At 40.4% G+C, this 14,070-nt stretch overlaps 1 protein-coding gene across 3 annotated transcripts in view; it reads left to right on the plus strand.

The window, feature by feature from the left end:
• The first annotated feature begins 5,208 nt into the window (after positions 1-5,208).
• The window catches only part of DARS1 (aspartyl-tRNA synthetase 1), a 67,703-nt gene continuing 58,841 nt past the window's right edge, over positions 5,209-14,070 (plus strand). Inside the window, exons 1-3 of one of the 3 annotated variants that reach the window (XM_032637822.1) lie at positions 5,209-5,268; positions 7,467-7,524; positions 11,314-11,406. In XM_032637822.1, the coding sequence (XP_032493713.1) occupies positions 7,500-7,524; positions 11,314-11,406 (118 nt within the window). In that variant the 5' untranslated portion in view covers positions 5,209-5,268; positions 7,467-7,499. The other 2 variants (XM_032637821.1, XM_032637823.1) reach the window with 2 other exon arrangements.

The following is a 14,070-nucleotide window of genomic DNA, read 5'->3' on the forward strand; positions in this document are numbered from 1 at the left end:
CAAAGGACCAGTGGTAATTTACATAGCAGATATCCTGCAAACTTCTTTTTCCCAGGGGAAAAAGCATCACATACAAAGGATTAGGAATCACAATGGTGCTTGAAACGTTTTAACAGCAACACCTAGAATGGGTCCATGGGTCCCATAGTCATTTTCCTGGTCCCTAAGTGCATAGTTCAGAATGGACACATTTGGTAGCTGGCAGAAGCCTGCACTGGTTCCTGACAACACAGGAACACACAAGACAAGCAAGGCCAAGTTCAAACCCTGACTGATTTGCTCAATAAAGGTACGACAACCACTTTTATATTTAAACAGTTTGCTACTTACTTACAGTAAAAAGAATAGCCAAAAGTGCCACCCCAGCTTGGTGCTTATCCTACACACCAAAAAAGGATAACACTGAAACAAAAGGGACCAGATGATTGCAATGTGACTCATGGGACACCCTGTTGCTGAGGAGGCTGGACTTCAGCTATGGAGTTTTACACTGTGTAGCTCCACTGGTGAGAGGCGGGTGGCTGAAAGTCCCATACTTGATCAGACAGCCTCCCAGAGGAGACAGGGAAGCCAGTGGGAGATGGCTTCTCATCCCCTTCTGTTATAGGAGGATCACAAGGTGTTTTTCCAAGACAGATTAGCTGCACTTCAAGTCAGCCCTTGCCTATGTGGCTTATTTGGATACCTGCAAGGAGGTCAGGTGACAAGGCAGAACTGTTCCCTTACACCTCCTTGGCCTGTGGGTTAAGGGTATCATATTGCAGAAAGCTAATAGGAAAACTCTTCAGTCTGCTTCCCCTGTCCCCAGCTAGGACAGTAAATCATAAAGAGTATCACATCCCCAGGGGGAATGGCAGTCTCTGAGTGCAACCCTTGAAGACCTGATAGCTGACAGTCCCCATCATATTCCTGTTTTCACCAGTCTGGCTCTGGCAAAAAGCAGACCAATCCAGGAGGTTGACAGTTGACTACTGCAAATTCAACCAAGTCGTAGCTTTAGTTGCAGTTGTATCTTCACTAGAGCAGATTCACAAGACCTCATGGTACGTGGCCACTGATCTGGCAAATTTTTTGCTCCCATCACCATCAGGAAGGAGAGCCAGAAGCAAGAGTATTGCCCCAGGGCTATGTCCTAAATAAGAATAATCTATCAAGGTAAGGGGATCAAGGTAAGGAAGAAGTTCACATAGAGGCTTCACAGGCAATGCAAAGATGGAAAGTTAAGATTCCTACCCTAGCTAAAGGACACTATATGGGAGTTTTACTCAAATTTCTGACCATCAGTTCATATATTAGGACTATACCTAATGGAGGGAATAAAAGCTTTAAAAAAAGTCCTAAGATGGAACAGCTTCATAGACCTCCTTCTATGTTGGAATCTCATGAGTATGATAGAATGTTTCCTTGATCACAAAGATTCAGCGCTGCTCCCTGAGGAATGAGTAAATTATCCTGCCCTGTTGAACTCAAGAATGGCCATGTGACTTGTGTGGCCAATGAAATAGGAGTAGAATGTGAAATATGTCACCTTCAGGCAGCCACCTTAAGAGCTAGGTTCTCTTTCACCTGTCTGTGTGATCACGGAAGCATGTGTCAAGACGGAGCATCTATCAACCTAAATCCCTAAGTGACTACAGAGCACAGCCCCTTTGCTAACCCACTACAGGCATAACATGAGCAATAAATAGGTTTTGTTTTAAGTTGCTGAGATTTGGGCGTCAGTCTGTTAGTAACTAACACAGCATGTCTAAGCAATCCTGACCAGATAAGAGGAGGCTCTCCCTTAGAGTCTGCTTATCTGCCCAAAGCCCAAATCTTCTTGGCCTTTGCAGTGGACATTTGTAGTTGCCTTTCCAGGATCCATTTCCCTGTCCCATAGCTTCTGACAGTGGTTTCCACATGATTCCAGTAAAGCCAACTCTGTTCCAAGCTCCAGGGGAAATTCTACCTAGGCTAAACCAATCAGAACATTCCATTTCCCTGACCATAAGGATTAGGTCAGTAGTGGACATGTGCCCTTAACTGGCCCATTCAAAGTGAGCCTTAGGGCTCTTTCTGGGAATGCACATACTTACCAATATTACAACGATTTTCACATTTCTTTATCATTAGTTACACACTGTCTAAGTGGAATATGTATTATTGAGAACCAGGATCCTAATTTATCTTTTTATTGCCAGAACCTGGCATAATGGTTGGCACAAAGTAGATGCTTATAAATAATCATTGATCAATTAAAAGGGGAATAAAATTGACTCCTTTTCTTTAAACTTCACTCCTCAAATTTCAGGGCCACCTATCTACCTGCATAGCCACATTCAACTATTTGCATCTCTGTCCTTTCCTCCATCCTGATTTAAGAATAAATGATATGCCCAATGTTGGCCTTTCAAAAACCTACAGGTAAAAATTTCCTTCTCATTTGCCTGGGATATGTATGGCATTTGTCTGGCAGATCTCTTCTGGGCTCCCTTCTGCTGAGCAGTGTCAGCACCAAAATCCCCACACTGACTGAAGTAACTGTCTGCCTCTTTGTGACTGTACCATACTGGCCACGTGCTACTGCAGAAGTCTCAGTTCCATTACCAGTTCATGGGTTCTTCCTAAATGGGTCCTTAAAATGCCCAGAAATAATACCAAATACCAAACAACCTCCAGGACAATTCTAACCTTTCCCGTTCTCCTCAAATCACCGATCTTCCTTTTCTCCCTCCCCTCGAACCCCTAACCCCAACATTCATAACTTAGCCTCCTCCAGGGAAAACAGAAGTCATCACATGGGAGTTCTCTCATATTCCTAAAAACAAGTATCTACAATATCCTATCCTCACATCCAGTTGTGATAGAGGAAGCGTCCCTCCTCCCCTTGTCCCACCTCCTGTTTTGAATCCTAACTCTCCCTTATAGAAAAAAACTTACATCATCTCTCAATCCCTCTCTCTCGCATATTCATCTACTTTTTCATGAATCCTTCCCATTAGTTTTTTTTTTAAGATTTTTTTGATGTGGACCATTTTTAAAGTCTTTGTTGAATTTGTTATGATATTGCTTCTGTTTTACGTTTTGTTTTTGGTTTTTTTTTTTTTGGCCCCGAGGCATGTGGGATCCTAGCTCCCTGACCAGGGATTGAACCCACACCCCCTGCATTGGACGGAGAGGTCTTAACCACTGCACCTCCAGGGAAGTCCCTCCATTAGTTGTTTTGTTTTGTTTTGTTTTGTTTTTTGCGGTACGCAGGCCTCTCACTGTTGTGGCCTCTCCCGTTGCAGAGCACAGGCTCCGGACGCGCAGGCTCAGTGGCCATGGCTCACGGGCCCAGCCGCTCTACGGCATGTGGGATCTTCCCAGACCGGGACACGAACCTGTGTCCCCTGCATCAGCAGGTGGACTCTCAACCACTGCGCCACCTGGGAAGCCCCGCCCCCCCCCATTAATTTTAAATGCACTCAAGTCTTCTCTTACAAAAAGCTTCACTTGATTTATTCCCCATTAGCTACAACCTATATTTTTCCTTCCCCTCTCATCCAATCTTCTCATTATCTCCTGAAGAGAGGAAAAGCAGTGAGATATAGTGGTTAAGAACATGGATCCTGCCACCACACTACTTGATCTGAAACACATTGTTTAATGGCTCTGCAACCATGGGCAAGTTACTTCACCTCCCTCTGCCTCAATTTCCCCATATGCAAAAAGATTATAATATCATCTCTCTGGTGTAAGCATTAAACGAGTTAGTATTGATATATGTGAAACACCGACAACAGTGCTTGGCACACAGTAAGCACTATATAAAGATTTGCTATATTCCTTTTACTTTTATTTCTTCACTTTCACTCACTTTTCAGCCCATTCTGATCCCATCACTTCACCATGAAGTGTTTAGTAAGAACACCAATGACGTCTACGTTGCTAAATCCAACAACTACTTTTCAGTCATCATCTTACTTGAGGTCTAGGCAGCAGTTGACAATGTTAACACTCTCTTCTTAGAACATTCTCTTTCCTAGTCCAGGGCTTCAACTACCACCTACCTGCCAATGTCTTGCCCATCTTTATCTGGAACCCAGACCTCTCTTCTATGCTCCAGATCCCACAAAGCCAGAGGTCACCTGGATATTCTCCCCTTGAAGGTCTCAAGGGCATCTCATATGCACCACATCCAAAACTGAGCCATGGCCTTTCTCTCCCTAACTCCCTCTGGCTTAAATATTCTTTAGGCCCCTCTTCATTTGGCTGACCCCTACTCCTCCTTTAGAGTTTAGATGAAGCATCACTTCCTCAGAAAAGCCTGAGGTGAATGCCCTAAAAGAAACTTTCATAGCACTTGGCACCTCTACTTCATACCTGCAATTAGATGATAAGCTACACAAGTGCAGGGACCATGCCTGTCTTCTCACTATTGTATCCCAGAACCTGAATGCAGTAGCCTCCAGAGCCCTTTCATTTGCACTAGGCTCTATCTGCACTCCTGAACAAGTATAAAGTGTGCCACTTTGTGCCAGGCTAAGACTACTAGTATAGTTAAAACTTGACAAAGTGCAAAGAAGCATAGCAGAGGAAATAGTATTTAACCAAGCCCCCAAATTACTTTCAGTTGCAATAAGGCTCATGGATGGCAAATTTTTTTTAAGCCTAACTTGGGGAGATTCATCCGTTGGACAACCAACATTCTGCATCGCCTCTAACTGTGCAACAGGTCCAGGCAATCAGAGCAATTATGTGTGGGTTTCCGCCATTGTGTTTACACCTATCACTTGGGTACCAGTACCCAAACCTACCTTAGCAAGCCAACTGCCTATAACTCAGCACTCCTGTGTCCCAGTACATAGCAGCTTTTTGCGACGAGGTCTGCCATGAGTCCAGGGAGCTACACTGTCACTGAGGAGTCTTGAAGGCGGAGAAGTTCAAGGGAGGAAAAGTCGAGTTCTGAGCATGGGTGGATGTTTTAGTGAACAAGCCGCTCTTAAAGCGCAGAGGAGTAAATAATAGGGCTGAAAGACAACACAGTAGACTTCGCAGGTATGACAGGGCTGAAGAGTGAAGCTTGCAAGGGCGCGCCTGCTGGTACCGTGGGACCCGTTGCCTCAGAGTCAATCCCGCGACACTATAATTCCCGGGGATTCCCTCTAACTCCAGACAAACACCCGTAGGGGCGGGGAAAGAAGAGAGACGTCGGCGCGCAGCCGTCCGCTTTGCAGCACTCGGAAATCTCGAGAGAACTGCGGTTCTCGCGATCTTTCCGGAGCCGACCTTCCACGAGGATTCCGAGTGCGTGTGCTGTAACGGGAGGGCAGGGAGGGTTCTGATTCTGCGGGAGGGGGAATCTCCTTTGGCCTGCCCTACGGAAGCCTGCGAGGGAGGGCGGCGTTCGCTGCGTAGTCCAGTTGCCCAGATGCCCAGCGCCAGCGCCTGCCGCAAGAGTCAGGAGAAGCCGCGGGAGATCATGGACGCGGCGGAAGTGGGTTTCCTCTTTCCTTGGGCCTGGGAGGACAGACCCCTGGGCCGGACCGCGCTGAGGGAGGGAGTATGGTGAGCGGGGCCCTAGCCTCTGGATCCCTGTCGGCACTTTGCGTGCAGGCCGCGAGCCTGGGATCCGGCGCCCAGAGCCCTCACCGGGCCTCCAGGGCCCTTGTCCGAGCAGCGTGGCCAGACCCACTCCGGATCGCATTTCTCACTGGGGCCCCTGAGAGACCTGGCCTGCAGGAAGCGTGTCCCGGGACTGGGGGATCGGGGAGGAGGGCGCCGTGAAGTACCAACTGCCCCGGAAGTAGGAGCGGCGGGGTGACATTTAACCTCCCTGAGTTAGGCAAGTCCTTCGAGTAATCCGTCTCTTCCCCAGAAGTTTTTAATGTCCACTAGTAATCGATTTTTGCTCTGCCCTCGTGTTCCTAATGTTTTTCAAGTAATGACAGTACTTCGTAAAACGATCTGCCAGCATGTTTTAATGACCATTTTCCATGTGACAGCTTTAAAGAACACTTGTCATTTTTATTTTCTTTCTTCCCCTAAGTAACCCAAGTAAGGTAGGTAGGGAAGTTTGCAGAGAATGCGTTTGAAGTCTTTGAGATGATGTGACCCAAAATCATCTATGTAATTCATAATACCCTGTGGTCCTTCAGTGCTTTTCAGAAGTGAAAGTTTGAAACCATTCTACAAGTTATGTGTGCTCTTAGTGAAATTGGGATCCCTACCTGGCTCCTTATTTTTCTTTTGAGGAAATATGAATTTGTGATAAACTGCGTAAGGTCATTTTAAGAACATTAGATGGAATAAGGGGTGCTGAAATATGAACAGTACTAATAAGCGACCCCCTTTTTTCTGTTCACGTGCTGTAACCTATTTATGCTGCCCTCCTGCTACATTGTGTGACTGTATCTTTCTGTTGGGGCTGGAGTTATCTTCGTCTTTAAGGTGTATTTTTTTTATTTCGGAAAAAAATGAAAAAACTTCATTAAACACCTTAACATGTTGTCTGGTTTGTTTTGGTATAAACACAAAATCTAATATCCTCCAAATCTAAAGGAGAGGATTCCAACAAATAGCTGTAGTGACAGAAACTAATTGTTTCATCCACATCCTAAGTTACCTTGTAAATTTTAAGGAAACCATTTTTGTGTATTCTTGATCTGATTAGTTATATAAACCACCTTTGCAGATAGTGTAGGTCTATATATAAGGTAGACATTGTGGCAGAGTTATATAACTTTATACCTAGAAGGATCTTAAGAGATCATTTTCTAGATAAAGTGAGATTAAAATAAAAGGCCACTTACCAATTTAATAAGTATAGTTTGTTAATAACAGTCTGGACTCTAGGTCTCCTTTTTCCTGTTCCTGACTTAAAATCTGTAACAAGAATTTTGGTGTCATACTGTCAGTGTTGAACCACTTACAACCTGATATCATGAAGATGGTTTTTAGAAACAGGAAACTGGTAAATTTTTTTGATGATGTTTTACAAAAGGAAAGTTGTAGTTAGCTTATATCCAGCATCTCTGATTTCTAAAAACTGGACATCTGGTACTCAGAAAGCCTACCCCTAAATGTTTGTTCTCTTTGAACATCTCTTCCTGTAATAGGAAGTTAATAAAACTGTGGTACCTCATCCTTCTCCCTTCACAGAGGAAATTTATAACTCTACTTTGAAGTAGTTTATAATCTCCTTTTTGAAGAAAGTAGTTAAGATGTGTTGTACATGTGTGTCAATTTTGTTTGAGAGTGCTATTTTGTATGGTATATCGATCCAGGAGTGGTGATCTCCAAAACAAATTAACCAGAAGCTGGGTCTGTGGAGTGCATATGTAAATGATATGACAGATTTCCACACTTTAAAACTACTACTCTGAATTGATAAAATAGTCCTGAAAGTTTAAATGAATTCATCTATTTCTGTTATTTATATTTCTGTGTTTACTATGCTATTAGTGTTTAAATAAAAAGTCATAATGTAAAAATGTTTTTTGTAGGATTATGCAAAAGAAAGATATGGAGTATCTTCAATGATACAATCACAAGAAAAACCAGGTTAGTAGTTATGTGATAAAAAAAGTTTTTTTTTCTTTTTAATTCCAGGAAAGTTCTTTATGAAGTTTTAAGTAAGGTTGACATAACTGAAGGCATAGTTCTGAAAAGCTTAAATGCCAAGCATATGCCATAACCCTGCACAGACATTGTCAATTTAGGGTCCCTAATCTCGATAAGGAAGAAAATACGTTAAATCAGTATATTTTATTTTATTTTATTTATTTATTTTTAGTATATTTTAAATGGTAAATTATATCACAAAGGTATTCCTAGGTAGTCATGTAAAAGATTTGACTCTGGCCTAGGAGATAAAAGATGGTTAAATAGTAGCTGCCTCTATCATATGCAACCTTTTTTGCATGCTTTGTGAAGCTACCTCCTTTACTTTCCTCCTTGACTTTATTATATTTCTTTGAAATTGACTTGTTAATTGTTTCTCTCAGACCTGTAGGTTTTCTATTTATAAACATTTGTCTTCCTTTTGTTTCTATTTTATATATGCGATTTCAACAAAGTTATCCTACTCAACTATTTAACAATCGTTTTTCTTTTGTTAGACACCCCAAATTATGTCTTTCAGACTTTGGTACAACTGCAGACCTTTAAGCTCTGGCCCATTGGAAGCACTAAGTACTTCTAATTTAGATGCCTGCTTGTGAATCTTATGCTTTGAAAATAATACACCCCAAGTCAAATTTAATTGTTATTTTTGGATTTAATTTATTGCGTGATCACAAAACCACTTTTCCTTCCCAACTTTGTTGGAAAAGTGTGCAGTGAAAGGGCAAAATAGGTTGCTAAGAATAAACCATTTCGAAAGATAAAGATAGTGAAGTAAAGTAATTGAGTATAAAATGGGATACAAGCAATATAGTATAGAAGAGGACTACCCCTGCCAGAACAAGCAGGAGGAGTCATATGAGACTCTTTCTCGGCTTAACTGTCTTCCTGAACTGGACTTCCTTGATCTCTAATGCAAAAAAATCTTATTGGAATTTGTCTCTTACATAAGCCCCAGTCACCCTTTGCCATGATTACTATTCCTATTTAGCTAGCAAATCCAGACTACTTAATGTCTTCCAGTTACAAGCTCTCCCCACCAAAAGGAGGATAAACTACCTACGTAATCTGATTACATTAACTAACAGTAAAATTCTATGCTTGGTTTTACCTCTGTTAAAATCATAATACATTGTTCAACATAAAGTTTTCTTTCCTGTCTGCTTCCATTTCTCCACATTCTTTCATTCTAATACCAGTGACTTAACCGTGGAGGAGGTAGTAGTTTTTCAAACTGAAACCCTACTGCCACTGATCTTTGCCTTGGCCAGTCATACTGGTGGGAGTGTGACATGCGCCTCAGGTATGTGTGGATATGTTAAAGGTTGAGAACCCCTATGCTAATTAATTGGAATGACACATGAAAGAAGGGCCATTACTCTTTCTTTTCCAAAGTACTATTAAAATTACCATAATCATGCCACTTATTTATAAGTCTATTCTTTTAGACTTATGTTATTCTGTTTTGTTTGGTTTTGAGTTTTGATTGCCTAGTAAGTTGTTTGCCTTCTCAATCTTGCTATTTTCAGATCTGTCTTTTAAAATTGCTTTGTCTGTCTTTTCTCTTTCACACTTGGTTTTGTCTGAGTTTACACAGCAGACGTGGAAGTTGGCTTAACTCATAAGGTCCATGGACAGAGTTTTGCAGAAATCCTCTTGTGATGCCTAATGCTTCAAAATTTCTCATTCATTCTCTTTGCTTTTGGCGATGAGATCTATGGTATTCTCCTGTAAATCAGGGTCTCTCTAAGCTACATCTTTACTTCAAGAGACAAATTATAAATACATTTAGACAAAGTAGGTAAAATTTATAATTTGATTTCATTATAATATCCCCCACAAAGGTATTTTTAGTATTATAGTAACTAGGATTTACTACATGTCATACTGACAAATTTGGTTACAATTAGGCACCATAATCCTTGAGAATAGTGGTCTTTTATCATTCATGATGTTGTAGTATCATTTCTATTACAATATTTTAAATTAATACTTATATCTTTTTCTTTAATATTCAAATTATTGCATATTAAGAACAATAATAGAATAATTTCTGGATCATTTCGGGATCATGATTGCCTTGTATCACTATCTTCACATCGTAGTTTTTTCACAGTTTTCCTGTTTGGGGGATGCTAGATAGATGTAGTACTTTGTTATTAGCATTGGGGGGCATAATTGTTGGGGTTCACCGATAGCCAAAAGGGGAATTTATTGGTTCACATACCTGTAGGAAACAAAGTGTGAGATGGCATAAGGCGTGATAGGATTTAGAGGTTTGAGCATTATCTATGGGGCTTTCTGTCTACTTCTTGGCTTTGCATCCATTAGGCTGTTGACCTCATTCTCTCATCCTGCAAATTCAGGTAGTAGGAAAGATGGTGGCTGCAGCCCTGGGCTTACACTATCTCAGCTCAGCGACCCCAGGGAAGACAGATTCATTCCCGTTATCTGTATATTAAGTACCAGAGAAGGACTTTGATTAGCTCAGTTTGAGTAACATGTCCTTCTCTGGATGAGTCAGTGTGTCCTGGGGAACGAGGTGCCATGACTGTCCAGGCCTGGCAGAGAATTCCCCCATGTGGCTAGCTGACTTACATACTATGGCAGGCAAGCAAAAATACCACGTCCACTTAGGCACAGGCAGTTCAACACAGGCTGTATTTGGCTTTATAAGTCATTGAGGTGTTCAGGAGATTTGCATTTCGAAATTATCTCTTTGACTCCAATGTAGACTGAATTAGGGGGTCAGGGGATTGCCAGTTAGAAGGCTTTTGCTATAGTTTAGGCAAGATATAATAATAATACTTTGCTTTGGAATGGTGGCAGTGAAGACGAAAGAGAATTGGATAGATTTTAGAGATATATTTAAGATGTACAATTCATAAAACTTGAGGCAGACTACATATGGAAGATGAGAGAAGGTGTTAACCCTCATACAATGTGAGTAGGAATGTAAATTGGTGCAGCCACTATGGAAAATAGTATGGAGGTTCCTCAGAAAATTAAGAATTGAACTACCATATAATCCAGCAGTTCCACTTCTGGGTATTTATCTGAAGAACATTAATTTGAAAATATATGTGCACCCTTATGTTCACTGCAGCATTATTTACAATAGCCAAAATATGAAAACAACCTAGGTGCCTATCAACAGATTAATAGATATAGAAGATGTGGTCTATATATTTAATGGAGCACTACTCAGCCATAAAAAAAAGATGAAATCTTGCCATTTGCAACAACATGGATGGACCTTAAGGGTATAATGCTAAGTGAAATAAGTCAGACAGAGAAAGACAAATACTGTATGATTTCACTCATATTTGGAATGTAAAAGTAAGTAAATAAATAAATGAACAAACTAAAGCAAACAACAAACACATAGATAAAGAGCAGAGTAGTGGTTACCAGAGGGGAAGGAGCATGGTGAGAGAGTGAAATGGGTAACAGGGTCAACTGTATTGTAATGGATGGAAAGTAAACTTTTGGTGGTGAGCATGTGTATAGATGTTGAAATACAATGTTATAAACATGAAACTTACGTGATGTTATAAACCAATGTTATAAACCAATTAAAAAGAAAAGCAAAAGGAAAAAGTGTTGCTAGATATTGAGAATCATTTAAGATAGTACCAAGTACTATGCTAGCTATCAAATCAAAATAATTTTCATCTTGATCTCTTTGTAAATTCTGAATTACAAGATTGTTTCATTTATTTGCTGCAGATCGAGTTTTGGTTCGAATTAGTGACTTGACAGTACAAAAAGCTGATGAAGTTGTTTGGGTGCGTGCAAGGGTTCATACAAGCAGAGCCAAAGGTAAGATTGATTAGATGATTACAGCTTTTTTGGTAATCATTGAATTTTTTGTTTTGCAGATTTCTCACAGATCAAAGTAAATCTTTAAAAACAAAACATAAACACCTGTTTTCCTTCTTAAAGCACTATAAACTATTAGTCCATGGTTAGTTAATTTTAGGTTCTTATAAGACATCCTTAAAAACAATTTAGCCTTAAAACTCAGATGAAAACTAAGACTCTAAGGTACTTTTCTAGCACCTCTCAAAAGTTTAATTTTTTGAAGTAAAGAGTGTTTTTTCAGAAGTTTTTCATTTGTTAATATTCTTACATTTGTAATATTTAGATACGGAGAGAGTTACAAGAAAGATAAGGCTAAGACTGGGTTGTCTAGTACTCACTGGCTACATTTAGCTATTTAAATTAAAATTAAAATTCTATATCTCGGTCACCAGCTGTATTTTGAGTGCTGGTGTCTCCTGTATTGGACAGACAGGACAAATACAAATTTTTTTTTTTTTTTTTTTTTGGCAGTATGCAGGCCTCTCACTGCTGTGGCCTCTCCCATTGCGGAGCACAGGCTCCAGACGCGCAGGCCCAGCGGCCATGGCTCATAGGCCCAGCCGCTCCGCGGCATGTGGGATCCTCCCGGACCAGGGCACGAACCCATGTCCCCAGCATCAGCAGGCGGACCCTCAACCACTGCGCCACCAGGAAAGCCCACAAAATATTTTTATCATTGTAGAAAGTTCTCTTGGACAGTACTAAGAATTTAGCATTAATAACACAGAAGAAATATTAGGGGAGTTTAGACAAACCTCAGTTCCTTATGGAAAATTGTCCTAGCCTAGTGTTCCAAATTGTCTGAAAGTATTAGTGACACTTATATTGGTTTATAACTTTATACTTTTCACACAGTTTTTCACACTTGATCATCCCCACAAATTTGTGAAGTAGGCAGAATAGGCACTGTTATTCCACTTTATAAATGAGGAGACTAAGGCTCAGAATGATAAAGCTCCTTGCCCAAATTCTCATAGTAATTGGTGGAATATGAAAAGAATTCAGAAGCTTTTTAGGACACCTTCTGTCTCCCTAGCAGAGTTAATTACTTCTGTACTATTGAATACATTCTGTGGTACAGCATTTCTTACTCTGTGTTTTAAAATATTTATTATAGAATTAATACAGGCCCATTATTTTTTAAATTCCAACATTTTATACATATATATCTTACTCTCTCAGGATCACTACTATTAAGAGTTTATCGGGAATTCCCTGGCAGTCCAGTGGTTAGGACTCTGCACTTTCCTTTTTCTACTTTCTTTTTCTTCTCTTTCTTTCTTTCTCTTTCTTTCCTTCCTTCCTTCCTTCCTTCCTTCCTTCCTTTTCTTCCTTTTCTTTCTTTCCTTCTTTCTTTCTTTCTTTCTTTCTTTCTTTCTTTCTTTCTTTCTTTCTTTCTTTCTTTCTTTCCTTTCCTTTCTTTTTTCACGCATGCACACAAGCTATGCCAGTTCTTAGTTGCAGCACGTGGGATCTTTGTTGCCGTGCAGGATCTTTTAGTTGCAGCATGTGGGATCTAGTTCCCTGACCAGGGATTGAACCTGGGCCCTCTGCATTGGGAGCGCAGAGTCTTAACCACTGTACCACTGGGGAAGTCCCAGGACTCTGCACTTTCACTGCCAAGGGCCCAGGTTCAATCCCTGGTCAAGGAACTAAAATCCCACAAGGCACATGGCGTGGCGAAAAAAAAGAAAAAAGTTTATCTATTCTTCCAGTATCCTCCCCCAAATAGATGAATACTGTTGGACTTTGAGAAGAATGCTAGTAGAATTTTAACTTTTTAAAAACTGTTGATTTGCCTTCCTGAAAGGTTGGGCCATTTATTTGACCAATAGATAATCGCATTGTACTGTAATCCTTCATTTACTTGTCTTTCTCCCATTGGATTAGGAACCTTTGTTCTCTCCAAACTGGCACCTTGTTTCCTAAACATAGTTATTTAGCAAATTAAAAGATAGAACACACGCTACATGTAAGCCTGAACCAAAAATACTTCCCTTCACACTCATCCAAAAAATGGAACAGTTTGAATATGAATAAGGACAACTGCAGTGAGTTGAAACACACCAGATACGTTTAAATCCATAAGTTTATAATAATGCTAAGGCAAACAAACAGAAAACCTAGTTGGTCATCAGTAGAACAAGCTCATTATTTTCAAATCTGGTAAATACTAAAGTGGAAGTATCATTTCTGTATGAATTGTATATCACTGGCTAACCAGATGGTAGATACGGGGAAGTGTCTCTTTAGAGAAGTGTCCAGCTAATAAAATGAAGAATATTGGAACATCACCATTTTACCCCCAGTGAATTATCTAGACATTGATCATCAGTGATTGCTAACGACATAATAGAGAGACAACCAGAAATATTTTATGTCTATTTATGAAAGAACACAACACCACCCAATGAAGTAGTCTTGCCCAAAAAATTGTTCCTGAATCTCATTAAGTCTTTAGCAATAACCAGCAACTTACAAGACAAAGGAACATGTTAAATGACAATGGAGATGCAATCAGCACAGTCTAGTAGTAAACTACTGGGCAAAAACGACCTGGTCTCTTCAAGAAATAAATTGAAAGGGAAGGGGGTACCTATGGATTAAAACAGATTTAAGATG

Source organism: Phocoena sinus, chromosome 7 (genome assembly GCF_008692025.1).
Source record: "Phocoena sinus isolate mPhoSin1 chromosome 7, mPhoSin1.pri, whole genome shotgun sequence".
Lineage (NCBI taxonomy): Eukaryota > Metazoa > Chordata > Mammalia > Artiodactyla > Phocoenidae > Phocoena > Phocoena sinus.